The sequence below is a fragment of the Pyxicephalus adspersus genome, chromosome 3 (genome assembly GCF_032062135.1).
Source record: "Pyxicephalus adspersus chromosome 3, UCB_Pads_2.0, whole genome shotgun sequence".
NCBI lineage: Eukaryota > Metazoa > Chordata > Amphibia > Anura > Pyxicephalidae > Pyxicephalus > Pyxicephalus adspersus.
In genome coordinates, this window is record NC_092860.1 from 111,177,559 (window position 1) to 111,195,450 (window position 17,892).

Here is a 17,892-nt window from a genome sequence, read left to right on the forward strand (position 1 = left end):
CTTTCCTCACTACTTTGCTAGTGCCAACACCTTCACCTGGCATCGGGGTCTTTAGCCATCTTGATTGGGCAGGCCAAAATGAAGTAACTCCTATGGATATGCCAATATAGTACAAAGCATAGAAGCAAATTTGTACTTGTGTAGTCAAATTGGACCCTAGCCTTATTTGGGACATACAGGGAGCAGTGCTGGCTCAAAACATAGTCCTATATTTAGCTATTGTCATCACAACCAAGAGGAACATCATGACACCAACTGTATCATTCAGCTAAAACAACTGCCAACCCCTCAGTAGAGCTTAGGAAAAGAGGTTCTCGTGGTCATCTGAATGTTGGATTAATGCTATATTTTAGCACAGGTTTTCCAAGGTTTATATAATGTGACAAGAGAAAAGGAGAGAGTGAAAGAAAGAGCGAAAAAGAGGGAGAATATATGAATAAATAACAAGCCTACACTTTTTTTGCTCCGAATTACTTTGTTAAAAAATATGCATGTCAGAGAGTTCTCAAAGTGATTGCAGCCTGACCCTATTTTTGCTGTAAATCTCCGATACATGAACATCAAATGCCATTATGTGACCCTATAGTCAAACATTCACTAAAGCTACATTCATTCACACTCCTATATATTAAGTATATGATAAATTATAGGAAGGCAGAAATATTCCAGACCTTGCCTCTAGAAAGAGATGACATAACCGAATCCCTTTTAGGTATGTGAGCAGCAGTCTATTGATAATTTAGGCCATTTTTCTTTTTACTGTGGTTATCAAGCTACTGTAAGGACTAGTATGTATATATGAGCAGATTTTAACTTCCATTCCAATTTCTGATTTGCTGAACGAATCAGATTTGATATGAGTCTAAAGGTAACGCAGAAGCCGACCAAGTCTAAGGGACCAATTTTGGGGCTCTGAGCAGCTGAATAAAGATGTTAAAAATAATAAAGATGTTAAAGATGTTGCTGCTGAATAAAGATGTTAAAAATAAAGATAACAAACATGTTTGTTAATATCAACTCAAAAGTAAAAACGTTGTATCGTGTTCATAAAAAAAACAAGTGTATCTGATCAAGATTCCAGTTGCTTTTGATCCACTCATAAATATAGGGTCTAACAGTAATGGCCAGCCCACCATTTCTGTTAGTTTAGCTTTATCGTAATGTTTGGGTGTTGGTCCATCAATAAAACAAGCTGCTATTTGCAATACGTATATGTTTATAATTTCCACTCCAGTAAGCACAAAGTGTCAGTGAAGTTGTGTACTGGTAATGAAACTAATTTACCCCTTGACTGTTATATAGTGATAAAGTCATCTTCATTCTGAACACCAGGTTGGATAATATGACCCAGAAAACATCCAAAGTCAACTGGTACTAAGCAAACACATGAAAAAATGTTTCTCAAATAGTTCCCTTTTCATCTCCTCTGGATATTACAAAGACTGACTAAAGTGTTTGATCTAGGCTCTGAAAATATCCTTTGATCTTTCTAATTGCCAAAATGGCTGGAAAGATAATTAGAAAATATTGCAAAAAGACAGTCATTGAATATAATTGTAGTGAATATTGAACTCTATTGCTCGTAGTCTTCAAGGGTAAACAAGATATGCTCTGCCAATATATTTGAAAAGGTTATCATTGATAAAATATACAAATGGGTCACATTGATTGATGCACAGAGTCTTAGAACTTGCAGATAAAATAGTGTGCGGCTACTCAGAAACCTGTGAAGCTGGGTGGTGTCCATCCTGGTACTCCCTACATTGTGAAAGTAAAAGTAATTACAGGCTTCCAGTGCTTTCATTTAAAACTAGTAACTCCTTTGGTTTATAGGGGACCCTCCCCACATACAAATGTAAAGATGCTCAATTTCACATTCCCACAAGGGCATGTGATGACCCCAGCCTGCTATCTAAACAGGTTTTCTATTTTACCTTGGTCAAATGAAGGTAGGCTCCAGAATACAAGCTGCACTGCTACAAACATAGCTAGGCAAGCAATACACATTAAAAAATAGTGATATATATTCATTTTCGGCCAATATTTGTCTGTGATCAATATATGTCATGTTGTAAACAACTTTGATTTGTGAACAAAGTGTGCTCAGACAACGTTGGACACACAAAAAGTGAATTTAAACACACAGACACCACTATGACTACTAAAAAAATTACAAAAGGTATTTTGACTGTTTTTGAATTGAAAAATGTTAACATTTTTGTCACAAATTAATAGTTTTCCAAATTATTAAAAATATATCTCTGCCCTGCATAGCATTGTTTTTTAAATAGTGTATGTGTGTGTCCTGAAAATAGCAAGAATCTCTTGATGGTAGGAATATTTCTTGATAAACAAGCACTATCCTGTATGTCTACACGTCTTTTAACTGCTAGTGGAAATGTTTCCATATATAGCAGTTAAATCAGAAGACTATATCAGGCATTAGCCTTACTTGGACAAGAAAAAGGTGTCAAAAAAAGTTCATCTCATACTGCCACATCTATTGCTTCCAAAACCGTAACTGCTGTATTTAAGCATTATTTTAAATGTCAGGGATCAACCAAGACCTACAAACAAACAAACAAACAAAAAAAAAAAAAGAAAGAACGTAAAAAGCCTAGGTCACTGCCAATAAGTTTTTGTCAATGAGTCAGTGGAAACTTTACCCTTACGTGTGAAAACCACATCAAATATAGAACTATAGAACAGAGGGATTTTACTAAACGAGCAATACAGCATTGTACTTGATCTGTCATCATATGTGCCAATCTTGCTTTTGGGGCTTTTAAAACTGGCCTTAGGGACGCATACATAGCAAGTAATAGACAAAATCTTCATCTCTAGAGATAACACGCCTAAGAGGGCAGAAAACTACATCAAAGAGACCCTGCCATCAGAGGGGAGGAAACACTTTTCATTCTTGGGATAGTCAAGAATGTTGAGGCCTACTGGAAAAGATAAAGCCTCCGGAACAGAAGCCACAAAGCTGGAAGTGAAGGTGGAATGTAAGTCTAAAGTAAAAAATAAAGCATCATGTATGTAGTGGCAAGCTCTATCAATTGTATCCAAACGTTGAGAGATTCTTTGAATTGTGTAATGCCAACTTAATAAAAGTACAATGACCTGCTTGGCTTCTGAAGGCCTTTAATGGATATACATTCCATCAGCATTCTTTCATGGCACGCTCCTGGATATTTTGAGTTCTGAGCAAACATGAAGACTTTAATGGTCTACTTTCAATTGTTAACACTTCCTATCCCTTCCCCCCACCAAATCTTCAGAGGGCAGATGTTACAAAGCAGGTTCACTTTTAACAGTCGAAATCGGGCATAAGGGTATGCAATGCTTCGGAAATAAAATGTAGACTGTGTGGTATTAAATAAGAGAAGGTACAAACTTCAGTTCACCACAGTAAACTCTAATCCTAATAGTTAAAATGATTTGGTCATTTCAGGCCAGTCACAGATGTGTCAACATAAAGTGCTTAGCACACTTTCTGAGTGCTTCCTGTCACCTGAGGAAGATGGAGAGCACACAAAGAAAATTAGGTTTAGTAAAAACCTAATAAATGCAAGAATTTGGCAGAGCACTGACTGCATGCAATTCATTTAGGTGTTATTCCTGATGGTTCCCCCACAAGGAAAAGTGTACAGAGAACCCAAGAATACCATGGTGCTGACACATAAGGGGTTAGATGCACTTATATAAACAATTTTGGGCTACTAATGACAGATTTTTGATTTGTTATTTTTCTGTTTTTTGCCATATTAGCCAGGGGTGTACAGAAACATCACTAACTTATTATATAACTAGATATATCATTTGTAGTTTTCCCAAGAAAAGTTTTCTATAATTCACTATACGAAATCTTAAAAGAAAAAGTTTCCGGTATTTGATATTCCGGGGCAATCAAATGAAATAATCATCTAAAATCAATACAAACAAAAGAAAATGTTTGAATTGTATGTACCTAATGTGTTGTGTGGCTATAAATAGGTGGTAAAGTATTCCTTGGTGTTCTCACCTGTATATATCACCAGGGATATCACAGTTAGGATCAGCTCCAGGATCAGCACACTCCAGATAAGATACAGAGAGAGGTGGTCTTCCTTTAAGAAATCCTGGGCAGAGATAATCAGAAGGACAGCCGCATTGCCTAAAAGAAAGGAACGCAGATAAAAAAAAAAAAAAGACTTTACAAATAATGCTTCTGGGAAGACACTGTAAATAGAGACAATAATTTACAGCACACCTCATTTTAAAAAGAAACTGCATCAAACCTCAAATAAGCTGCATTGCACCTCAAATAAGCAATGGGTCATCATTGTTATGGGTTGTATTTATCATTTAAAACACAATACTGTCTATTTAGTGGCTATATACTTTAAATGTTATGTTATCTGAAATTCAATTCTGAAAATACTTTTTTTTTTTTACTTTCTCAACATTCAACATTTTTGTACATACACAAATTCACACAATCTTGGTCTCCTGTACAGCTCTATGTCCAACAATGTATTAAATGGAAAAGTGTATAAATTGATGTAACTGCAAGGCATGTTTGCTACAACATTAATGGGTGCACAGAACAAGGAGAAAACCCAAATAATAAAAAAATGTATCTTCCCACAATGCTACATCCTCACAGCCAATATATATATACACAAAAAAAAGCTCAAATGACAACCCGAAACATGTGATATATAAGCAAGCAGGGAAATTCACTAGAAGTCTCTGGTTGGTGAAATCTAAGCAGCAAATGAATAGTGTAAGACATTTAAACACCAATGAATGTATAGAGTTAACAGTCCCAACATAGAAGTATAGAAATAAAATCCCAAACTGTAAAGAAGTCATACTATATGAATCCTGAAAGGAAAAGAGGAGATGGTGCCAATCCCCAACCAGCCAGTGAATAGTGTGTTACAACAGAGCTAGTAATGAGTATTGTGGCTTGGTTTGTATGCAGTGTGCATTAGTTTTCTACCGTGTATATTAGTGGTCCAAATGTAGTGATGTAAGGAAATCCATTTTTTGTTTCGCCCTATGTACAGCATAAATTGAATGTACTGATGTAACATTTTGCACCTCATACATTTGACCTAAAAAGCCCAGAACCAATGACTATCTATTTACACACTGCATAAGGATTGAGTATGAGTCACCCCAAGGGGATTTCCCCTAACTTTCTTTAATATAATCACCTAGATAACAAATAAGGCTGAATTTACACTGGCTCTGAGGTTGCAATATGTTTCCAGCTTCCTCACTGCAGGAACCACTGCCTCTCGGGGAGACACTACATGTCCCATAGCAAATGAATAGGAGTGGTAGTGAGCGGGACTAGTACCACTCACTGCCACCAGCAGTCACATGTGCAGATGTTTGTTCTTTAATAAAACAACACTGCAGTGCAAGTGCTTGAGAGACTGGAAAGGTGCCAGCCATGGGGAGCCACGGGGAATCATGTAGAGACAGGTGTAAACCCACCCTAGGGGAAAACATTCAACGGGGACTCGGAGAGCAATAAAAGCTAGTTGAGGATCAAGTCTTCCTTCTTATAAAAGAGTGGTTTAATTGCACTTTTATGATTTGTTCTGATTTCCTTTCCAGGTAACATGTTGTCATGTCAATGGGATTGAAAGAAAAAGGAAATCTCCCCAACAGGTCAAAATTAAGAATTAAAAAACTGGTTTGCGTTTGATTCATTCCTCAAACTTAGAAAAAAACTACAAAAATATAAAGTTATGCCTGGAAATGTATTTGACATGAAATTTATTTACACATTTACAAATTCTCAATGTCAGTTAATGACCTTGGAGTTGTTCCTAGAGGAACGGGCTCATATGCCCATGGTCCTGTGTATCAAATGCTAATGCTATGTCAGATGTGACGGCTGTTGCAGACTCACAGTAAAGAGAAGTCATGTTTGCACTGTATTTAGATAAAACATTGTCCATCCAGATGTCCCATACACTCTATTTTCTTAATTAAACTGTTCAAACTGTGAAGAATCCTGCAGATTTGCATTGGGTGGCTTGTGTTGAATGTCCCTGCTTTGTGCCTTAACAACAGTGAATTGTAATGCTAAAACATGCATCATTAAAAAACAAAGGGAGACATTCTGTGACTGCAGGTGAGATTTGTTTAGATGTTTTTTAGGTTTTACATTTGTTAAGCTGAAAATGCATGAAAAAATATACATGAAGAAGTGTTACATTGGTACACAGTGGACACTCTTATGGTAATAGGACTATTCAATTGAAAAAGAACTTCTGCATACTGACTATCATAGCTGACATCTGGAATACAAGAGAAGCTTATGCCTATGGGGGGAGGAGGTCAAGGTAAAAATTACATTTGTCCAGCTGCACCAAAAAATAGGTCATGGAGTCATACATATATTACAAAATAAATAAATATTGGAATGTAACATTGCAATATGCATGGAAAATATAAGCTGCAACTCTCTGTCCTTATATTTTCTGCCCCAATGCTATGCAAAAGAAGAGCAACTTTATCACCTACTCCTTGTAATTTTGTAAACTGTATTGGATTAGTTTCCTATGTGTTTTAAGTGACTTGGTCCCTTTGGCCATGTCTTTTCAAAGCCTTACCATCAGTCCACATATACCCACCTCTGCTACACTCCATTGGTGTCCCATTGTAGATCCTAATGGTTTCTTGTACACATAAGCACGTTCCATTTTTTTATGGGTCGTTCGCAAGTAATCACTGAGATAGAATGGACTAGGTGGGTGCATTTAAAAAATTGTGATCAGTCAGGTTAGGTTATTTTATTGTAGAAAGGACATCGCCAGTCCCTTCTGTAATAAGGAACCTTTCTGATTAACAGTTTTTTTTTTTATAAAAGGGTTTCTGTCTTTATGATTGGGTATGACTAAGTACATAACAGAGTTTTAATCAGTTCAAGAGGATATACTTATCATTTATACTAGATTGCCTTGTTTGAATGATAACTTTAGTGGGATCTTAACATCCTCTACACTTCTGGCATACTTTTATTATGTATGTATGTATGTATGTATGTATGTATGTTAAGTATTATGAGCTGCATAATTAGGTGATCAAGGAAGGAAACAAAAAAAATGAACAATCATCCTGGACGTTATTACTAAAAACATTTTAAACCTACAAGCCTACATGCTCAACTCAAGATTCTGGAGCCATTGGTAGGTTCAACCAGAACTAGAATACAGACTTATCCCAGCTCTCCACCTCCTTTTATGTTAATTATGAACTGAGACAGGGTTCTCTTTCCTTTGAGTAGATTGATTTGGTACCAGTGCAGACTTTAGAACTGAAAGTAAAACTAAAAAATTGTGAGGAGAGTTCTGATTGTTATTTACATACTTTTCTACCTAAACTTTTATTTTACATAAAAGGGTAGACAACCTCAGTGCAACAACCCCAATCCTCAATTGCCTAGGCAATCAAAATGAATGGGAGCGCACAGCCTCCCAGAATACTTTCATCGCGCATCCCAGGAGGCTCTTGGCTGCTCTTTCTGCGCATGCTGGAGCATTCCGGGCATGCGCAGAAGGAGCCCTTTTATCAATAGGGGAAGAAACGTGTGCACAGTGATATCCGCAAGTTTTTTCACAATCTACGTCACCCAATCTCAAGCCTGCACAGTGTATCATTTCAGCATAGCTGTCTGCCGGGAATGAATAAACATGAATGAAAATATCATTCCCCTGTGGCCAAAAACCCGAACAAGTATGGGTGGGGGGAGTTGCCAGCACCAGAGCTTGGAGAGGCAAGTTTAGTTAAAAAAAAAATAGCAAGTTTTTTATACTGCAAAAGAGACACCACCTTTCCCTGAACCTGCCTGCTTACAATTTTTATTTTTAAACATTAGTTCTGCTTTAAGCTGTGGGTGGCCTGTGTGAGGTCAGATCACATTAGCGATATGGCTGTCATTTCTACAGCATTTCCTGCATGGCGGGCAAAAAGTCATACGATGCTGGAGTAATCACCATCTCCTACAAGGAAGATTGTACCAGATAGGTTTCAGGGTCCTCACTGACAGATAAGAAGAGTAATAGAACAAAACTTCCCATTCAGAGTGTACTGAGGGTAGATACAAATGTAACATTCCAGAGCATCAGATCTCCAGCTGTAAAATAAAGGAACATTCCTGGCAATGAAAACACCCACATACACTCACAGTCATAATAAAAAACCTAGATTAATTACAGAGCAGCTCTGGATTTCCTCCTCATTTTCTGCATGACACTCTTTCCACACAGAATTATTAGTAATAGTCAAAAAGACAGAGGCACTTAACTAGGGAGAAAACTTTCCAGAACCTGATGCTGAAAGATTGCACCTCTCATTGGAAGTGAAATTTACACTTTTTGGTTATTTGCATGTAGTTGCAATTCATCATATGTAAGAAAAAGAAATCACTGGAAGTACAGAGCAAAACACTGAACAGATATTACAGCAATCTGAAATGACTATACTTGTTAAACAAGATCCACTCACCCGTCCAGAACAAATATTTCCCCTGTATAGTATACAGTTTTTTATCCTTGATTGGCCATTATTTAGACTGTGTGCTGGATTCACCCATGTTACTTGACTTAAAGTGTACCAGTCACAGGAAACGTTTGTGGGCTGCTATGACTAATGGAAGTGCATAGTCTTCTGCAATTTGTATTTGGATAAACTTGGTAATTATCTGTACAATGTAAGTGATCCATAAGTGGAATTACAGCCTGGATTAAGAAAAAAAGTAATGTAATCTTTGTAAAAACACGATTCCCTCCAAATCCACCGTACAATGGTGCTTGATGCATCCATTATGCATAGTTAGATCATATCCTGTTTAGAGGGATGGCTGCAGATTTATGAAAAAGAAAGTCATTTTGCTGGTGGAGATAAATCCATTGGACAGGCGCAACCATCCTGGTTTGTTTACTCAGCAATTAGAAACTTATCTTCTGTGCATCAGTGCAAAAGTGTCTTTGCAGACTGAAGGCTGAGGGTGACTACCTATTTAAAATATATATATAATTATATACAGGTTGACAATTGAAAATCCGGCCATCGATAATGCGGTTCCTTCAGTTTTCTGGCATGAATTTCGGAGCGCATTTTCAATACAGGTACTGTAGTACACTGTTTAGCCATTTATGTTTTGATGGCGCTGTTCTCCAGAAACAGCAGTTAGGTCTTGCTTGCTACACTAAATACACGTTGAGACGTGTATGCCTTCTCTCCGGAACTGTGCCAGATGTCCGCCTGTGAGGCGAGTGGAAGGCTGGCCTGTGTGTGGAGGCGAGTACTGTACTTTAGTAATGGAAACCTGGACTATCCGGCTTTTTTGTTACCCTTCCACCACATTAGGCTGGATAGTATACCCTTCAAAAATCCGGAAATTTGGAAAATCCTCAGGTCCAGAGGTTGCCAGATTTTTGAACGTCAACCTGTATATATATTTATTTATGGGGACATACTCAGACTCAGGATTGTGGTCCTTTACCAGAAGCTGAATGATGACACTAATCAACCAAGGGCTCTGCCTAGTGGCCAAACCACAAATGCCTTTGCTTAAAACAACACCAACACAAATTAGTGGAAAGCAAGTACTCCTATGTGATGAAGGAGTATATTTTTTCAGTTTCTTTTTTATGTAATTTTGTTGTGTGCCCTGGAATTAAAATTTGCACACTTATCTATTAGATGATAAGTATAATGTTTTACCACTAGGAGCAATAACTAAAAAAGTATTTGCTGCTTTTTTAAATTTTATATATTTTTTCTTTTACATGTCCCCTGATTTATATAAATACATTACATCCCAATAGTCTGCACTAATATACAAATAATGTATTACATAGGAAAAACAAACCACAATAATAAGAAAACCTTCTAAACATTGTATCACAAACATTGCTCACATTGTGTAGCTTCAGCGCCCCCTTGTGGCAATGTGTGAACGATATCACTAAAACCTCACCTCCACTGCCGCTTTTTTTTTTTTTAATTATTATTATTATTTTTATTATTAAACAGGATTTATATAGCGCCAACATATGACAATATCATGAAGAATTCAACAGCTGGAAACCAACTGGTTTAATTTAACAGAAAAAAAAAAAAAAAAAAAAAAAAAAAAAAAAGAGGATCATTGCTTATTTTCCAAGCAACAATGGCAGCCAATCGCTGTTAATAGGAAGAAATCTGTTTTAATAAAAGTTAACACTGCACAATACCTGTAGAATTGATGAGTAGTGGAAGAGACTCGAGAAGCCTTGTGGATTGGTAGAGTTTATGATAGCCACGGCCTCTTGCTTTAGAGTGATGGTGATTGTAAAATCGCTCATTGAGCACGTGCAACAACCACAGTACAACTTTAGAAATAATCACAACTGTAGACAGATCGAAGGGCTGGGTGTATTGTCTGCATGTATCCACGTCACCATAAAGTATGCAAAAATACCCCGAGACAACAGTCAAAGCTACAAAAGCAACCTGGGGAAATGACAAAAAAAAAAATCAAGTTGTTAACAAGCAAACAAAAAATGTCTAGATTTCTAGTAGTACAGCAAATAACCTATACACAGATGTCAGTGTTCAAACCAGAAATGTTTTTAAGTTGGGTGGGAAGAAGCTGCAGGTAGGTGGTAGCCCCTGAATTGGCACCCAACTCTTCAATAATCACCCAAAAACAGCCCGGTGGTTACTGAAAAGTGCTGGGTGGTGCACCCAGCTAAAAGGGACTGGGGGGAACATTAGATGTGCCCTCTGCAGATGGTAGGGTTGCTGTTATGTGAAAAAGCTGATCTCCTAAAACAAACATCCAGATTAGGCTGTCAAAGGTCAAACATGGGATAGAAAGCCTTTATTGATTTAGTTTCCCTAGTAAGATGAAAACAAATTTGCTGCTTTGAAGAATAGCTATTTTTTGGGGGGAATCCCCAAGTAATGCACTAAACCCAAAAATGAAAGCAAGCAGTTTATTGCATTGTGTTTGTTTTCATGCGTTTTTTCCTTCTTTAGCTTTTTACCTGCTGATTCTGTTCATCACATACATCAGTGACAAAGCTCACTCACTGCATTACATCTATAGACAGTATTAAAAAACAGCCGAGTGGTCATCGAAGAATACTGTATGGAGAAGCAGGGTTTTCACCCTAGACTGCCCTCTGGACTTCTGTTGGACTACAAAACACTTTACCTTTATCTCCATTAAATAGGGGTTTTGTAAATCTACAGAAACAAAAGTTTGGAAAGCTAATAACACTGGTTGAGATTTTAGTTGAGTGCACTGAAAGTTACGCATACAATGGACTTATGGCATCTATAACATGTACGTAGCATGAAAAAATATGACTTAAGCTACGTACACACGTTCAATAATTATCGTTAGTAACCAACGATTAACGACCAATCGCCTGATAATCGTTAACAAAAAAAAGTGAACTAGTGGCCATTGACAACGATGAATGTAGCCAGAAACAAACGACAGTTCCGGCGGACCTGATTGGGTTTGTCGCTATCTATCGTGTGTACGGTCGTTCAGTAATCGTGGATGGTTCAGAGCATGCATGATGAACGAACAATCATTGCAACACACTTCAGTGTGTATATGTACTTATGTATGTTATTATTAAATATATATATGTGTCACTTCTTCCAGGACACATCACTTCCTGCATCGATCAAATGATCGTATCTAACGCCTGCACATTATCTTTGAACGATTGTATCGTAACAGCATGTACAGAATCGTGCACTATACGATTGTTCAAAATAATCATGAATAATCGGTCATTAATTGCTCGTTTTGTAAAGATTGTTGCATGTGTGTACCTAGCCTAATGCAGCCACCACACCTTGAGACTGGTGAGCTGTATTATATTACATTTCTGTTCTTGAGTTTACAGAAACATAAATGTGACAGTAAAAACGAGGTTATATTTTCAGAACTATACTGCTTTGCAAAGCTCCCCACATCATTTTATCACATTTTATTATAAGACTCTGGTGAATGAATAGCAGTGAATATGAGATTCATTGCTTTAGAAATGGACCCCAATGTATATAGAAAGTTTTTAATAGTTCATTTTCACAGGCTGAATAAAAGTTTGATCTAATAATAAAATTGAAACTCATTCAATGTAGACAGCTGCCCCCAAAGCAATACATAGTAAAAATATACTTAAAATGGGTATATACCAAAACAAGAAGGCTCATTGTAATCATTATTAACATTATTAGTTAATAAAAATGTTTGTAGTTAGTTAGGACCAAATATACTAGCAATGCTTTAGCTGTTTCTGGGGGGAGGGGTTGTGTTATGTCAAGACTTCTTTGTGAGAATATCTTACCTGCAGCAGTAGTAGAATAATGCTCACACAGACAGTAGGAACTGGGTGAAACTCGCGTCGGATTACAGCCTCAAGCTTATAAGGAGGGAAATGAACATCTAGGAGACAATCATCCTCTGCACTGAGCTCTCCGGAACTCTGCAAAATAACAAGCACATAAGCTTTATAAAATGTAGATTATTCATCTATAATTAAATTGTAGTATACACAAGAAAAACTTTCCAGACACATTTAAGGGATTATTTATTATTATTCTTTTGTCCTTTCCTCTGAAAGTTTGCTGGCAGCAGTTCAAACTTCTCTACATTTCTTGTTTTAATACCTTCTAAAACAATGACACATTCTGCCACCTAGTGGCCAATCATCAAAGCTGCACTGTCACAATTGTGCAAGTCACAATAATAAATGCTATGTATTATAGTGAATTAATAGATATATTTAGGTCCAAGGGAATATATATCTGTACAGAAACAAACCCATTCCATGTGTAAGGAGACATACCATCATCTTGGGTGTTGAAACTAACACAACCATCCTCAACTGGGGTTATGTGGAATCCCAGGGTTCCCCCAGATGCTGCTAGGGGTTCCTTGAGCTGTGGCTGACTGGCATAATATAAGGTGATGTCTGTATAGTTCTAGGGCCAAGGTGACATTCTTGGTGATTTTGATTTTGGGATTTTTCAGGTACCATAAGACTTTCAAAGAAAAATCAATTAATTTGTTTAAATACAGTGCTAAAAACAACAAACATTGTAAAACACAGGGCTTATATACATGGTTTCAACTCTACCAGTTAACTCCATGAAATCACACATCATATACATTTTCAGACATAATATGTATTATATGTTTTTAAATCCTTGTCCTTTACGCCTTTCACCAATAGGCTTCCTCGGAAGGACATGTTATTTTCTCATATATATCAAAATTCCTATATTCAATATCCAAACATGATTGAGTTTCTCTGTCACCTGTGCTGAAGTTTATCTCCTATGCCGAATAATACATATAGTGTCTAAAAATGTATATGATGTGTGATTTCATGGAATAAACTATGGTAGAGTTGAAATTGTGTATGTAAGCTCTGTGTTTTGTTTGTTGTTTTTAGCACCTGTATTTAAATAAATGATGTGATTTTTCTTTTTAAACAAAATGTATGAAGTCCTACATAAGGTACCTGAAAAATCCCAAAATCAAGATTATGCTTTAAATTGTAGTTAGGGAAATGTGGTGGCGAAGGATTATATCTCCCACTCAATAAGCAAAATTACTTTAAAATCTAATAAAATTTATGTTATGTGCTGTGAGCCCTGGGTTTAGTTCATAACCCCCCTGCATCCAGCATGGAATTACGTATAAAGGTCAGCATACACATGCCAAGTTCCCAGGTACAGGGAGTGTGCACATGCGTTATTTATGATCATCTGATTTATCCGAATGTAAGCCTTTAGTGATTTCCTATAGACAGCAATAAAGTGCTAATTTTTAGTATTCCCATGAGCCCCGAGCAGCCACCTATTTTATCTTTATTTTATTGCTTTGACAAAATATAGATAAACATATAAATCCATTAGCAATCCCTTTGTTGTACACAACATACCTGCAACAAAATCACTATACAGCAGTGATCAGAGGTAAATGCTCATTTACAGCAAGGGTTCCAGTAAAAAGACTTTTACTTATCTCATACCTTGGCCCCTAGGAGCTATAAATATTTATTTGCTTTCAAACACTTTGGGTTGTGGGCCAAGCTATGTGTGTTACATTATTAAGCCTCTAGGAGATTTTATTGTTTAGCTTTAGATCTACTTTACAAAGGTAAAAGAAATGGAAAACCATCAAATGCTTTTGTTAGGCCTACACTACTACTACTCCCCTAGCAGACCCTTACCAATGGAATTATTGGCTTTATGTGGTCACACATTGCTTCACATTTGGGGGTTTGGGCCTTCGGTAAGGTATTTCCATTAGACCCTTGCCATGTGTCTGTAAACCTAACCTAAGGATAGTTGTAAAGCTGGCCATACCTACTGACCACACAAATCATCAGTCATTGGTAGAATAGTGGCTGGGTTTAGGAAAGTGCACTTTATTCCCCTATCAGTTCACCAGTCTGTTCTGGTTCTGACATGAAGGAGCACAGCCCAGCTTCTACCAATTTTAATATATCTGGAAGTCTGTACGGACATGGGGGAGCCATCTCTGTGGTGAGGCTTGTGAACACCAAGTAGTATACGTTATTATTATTAAATAGGATTTATATAGCGCCAACATTTTACGCAGCGCTTTACATTGAATAGGGGTTGCAAATGACAGACTAATACAGACAGTGACACAAGAGGAGGAGAGGACCCTGCCCCGAAGAGCTTACAATCTAAAGCTGCGTACACACTTGCAATTTTGTCGTTGGAAAGGATCTTTCACGATCCTTTCCAACGACAAGGGAGTGCACGATGCATGAACGGTGCTGTACATACAGCACCGTTCATGCTCTATGGAGAGGGGAGGGGGAGAGCGACGGAGCGGCACCCTGCTGCGCGCTCTCCCCCTTCCCTTGCATTAGGATCGGCTGTCGTCCATCGTCCGTGGATCCGGCAGGTCGGTCGTCCGGACGATGGACGACACCGACTGTACACACGGCAGATTTTCGCCCGATAATTGGCCGATGCCGATTATCGGGCGATAAAAATCTGACGTGTGTACGTAGCTTAAGACGTGGGGAAGCAGTATACATGTTTGAAATCGTTTTTGCCTGTCACTAATTTGCAATCTTCTGTTGGAGGACTGATTGATGTTTTGAATAGTGGAGAATTTGAATCATTTGAAGTGGAGAATTGATCGAAAAATTTCCTACCAATAACAACATAAAAGCTTTGAGGTAGCAGAATAATTGCTACATATTTAAATGCAGATTGTTTACATATTTATTTTAATGATTTCACAATAGGATTTCAAACTGTGATTTTATAGGAAATCCTTTTTTGGTGAATTCTAGATCTTTAAGGAGGAGGTATACGACCCTACCTTTTGTGTGAATCATTTTAACCCATTTTTAATCACTAGGTGTGTTTTTCCTTTGGTTTGTTTTGTATAATTTGGATTTATGTTACTTTTGTTTATTTTGGTTCAATATGTTTGTCATATCTTTTAAATTTTAAAATTAAGTGGTATCTGTGATCCTGTCCTGAACACTCCTAGTTGATTGATATCTCAGTATTAGATAACGCTCCTTCAGGCTTAAGTTTTTGGTCCTCCTTTCAGTGCCCCCACTTTCTCAGTTTAAATCCCTTACCAAGATGGCAGCCGCCACAAAGAAACAAAGCATATTAAAGAGGATATTTCCTATATGATATAGTAAGCTACCATTTCTGATCTGGTTCTAAAAATACTACTTGCTTGGAATTCTAATCAGTGACCCAGAATAAGGATGCAGACCAGGTGTTTATTGCACAAAGTTTTTTTAGCATGCATGTCTGATACCAACACCAAAAGATCAGCCCTACATCCAGACAATTATTCATTTAAATGAGTTCACCAATGGCAGCTTACATCATCTCTGGGTGATAGGTCTGCTTTATGTCAGTAGTGGGGAAAAGAACCTTTAGCAACAGATAGAGAGTATGGAGAAGGCATAACAAGTATTCCTCCCAGAAGTCTATAAAAACTTCAAGGTAATGTTGCTTGACCAATAACTGATCTATTAAGTCAATTGGAAGAGAGCAGTAGGGTAGGATAGAAGAATCTGGCAGCTACAAGCCAGTGAGGTTACCATCTATGTCAGTAGACTAGTGGAGGGCCACATGGCTCTGTATGTGACACCTTGATTAGGAACCTTGCAGTGGAGTGCACAAACCTACAATTGGTTCAGACTTCACAAAGGAGACCCATTTCTATTAGTCCAGTGCCAGGAATCTTAAAAAATCAGTGTGTAGATATTAGCATGTTGTGACTGATGTGGATTTACATAGCAAGAAAATGCTATTTCTTCTTTTCTTAAAGTCAAGAAGTATGTATTCTTTTTGTGTGTAGGTATGGTGTCTGTTTACATTTATAAAACTCTTTGGGAATGGTGTGTTACTAATGTACTCCAGTACTCATTCATCTGGAAGAGGGCACATATCTGGTAGCCTCACTATTAGGGACTTCCAGAATACACTATAAACTGATGGTTCAGCTAGGCCTGGCCTGGCTAAAATGACTTAAAAACTAGATATGTACATGAAAATGGCATAATAAAAGATTATAAGCATTATAAAATGTTCTTGATCCCCCAGTGATGGGCCACCAGTCACAGATTATCAGTAGCAGCCCTCACTTTACCAATGACCTCAGGGACAGATTCCTTAAGCCTACAAGCAAAGCCACTGATATTGTTGCACTTGACAACCAATCAGATCAGTAATTGATTTTTTTGGAAGTCCCAAAATAGTGTACACATGTGTGCTCGGTGATTCCCTAGGTAGCAGAGAAGGGACAAGCAAAGGCAACAGTAGCCATAGTATCTCTATAACAGCAAGTTTGGGAACCCAACAAAGGCAAAGACCTTCTTCCATGAATAATGAAAGGTGTGAAGCCTGATATGGAATAGGAAGTCCAGGAATAGGGGAGCCGCAAACCTATTTTCCATCCCTTCCTGCATAGAACCCTAGTTGTCATTATTATTATTAACAATCAGGGTTTATATAGCACCAACATATTACGCAGCTCTGTACATTAAATAGGGTTTGCAAATGACACAGAGACACAGGAGGAGAGGACACTACCCCGAAGAGCTTACAATCTAGGAGTTTTGAGAGTTGATGGTCATGGGCCATTTTCCTCACACGCAAACCACCAAACACAGAAAAGGGTGTTGAGGGAAAGGGGCTTACATTGCCTGACTTTTGGTACAGACAACATATTAGGTGTCTAACAGACTCCCCTGAGAGTTTGCTCCCCTGCACTATTACATGGGGGGTTGTCAGTGACTTATTTATGTGTTCAGATGTATTATAGCCCAGTATTCCTCAATGGGTTGCTTAATACAAATTACTTCAAAAGCCACTTAGAATCCAGGTGTGAATGGGCCCTAAGACAATTTTAAAATACTAATGAACCACCCAAAACCAAAGCTTTTGAAAAGAATGCAAATATTTGACTTGGGCTGGACTTTGACTGGGAGAGGAGTTACATAATGAGACATTTGGTTATCTCTGCTGATTACCAAATACAATGTGCAGGAGATGTACTGGTCAGTAGAGAACACACTGAATACATTATGGAGGATAACAATAATAGTTTCTGCACTCCCAGCTGTGCAGTGTGAGACCTGGCATACTGGGAGTTGTAGTGCCACAGCACCTGGATAATGACTGTGATAAACATAATGTGGCCATAGTACCCCCATCTCTTATGATACAATTAGTGACACCCCATAAAGACTGGTTTACCCCCACACCTTGCAAACCAACATCAGACACTTTTTAAATCCATGTTTGAGCCATGGTGGCACCCTATGGTCAGGCAACAGCGAGAAAGGAAATGACAGA

The 17,892-nt window shown here is 37.7% G+C and overlaps 1 protein-coding gene across 1 annotated transcript in view; it reads right to left on the reverse strand.

Annotated features, from left to right (window-relative positions):
• Nucleotides 1–17,892, reverse strand: part of TMEM192 (transmembrane protein 192) — a 29,567-nt gene that overhangs the window by 10,238 nt on the left and 1,437 nt on the right. The window contains exons 2-4 of the mRNA XM_072406011.1: nt 12,363–12,500; nt 10,245–10,503; nt 4,025–4,156 (exon numbers count right to left, since the gene is read on the reverse strand). Of these exons, the coding sequence (XP_072262112.1) occupies nt 4,025–4,156; nt 10,245–10,503; nt 12,363–12,500 (529 nt within the window). The remainder of the gene's footprint in view (nt 1–4,024; nt 4,157–10,244; nt 10,504–12,362; nt 12,501–17,892) is intronic.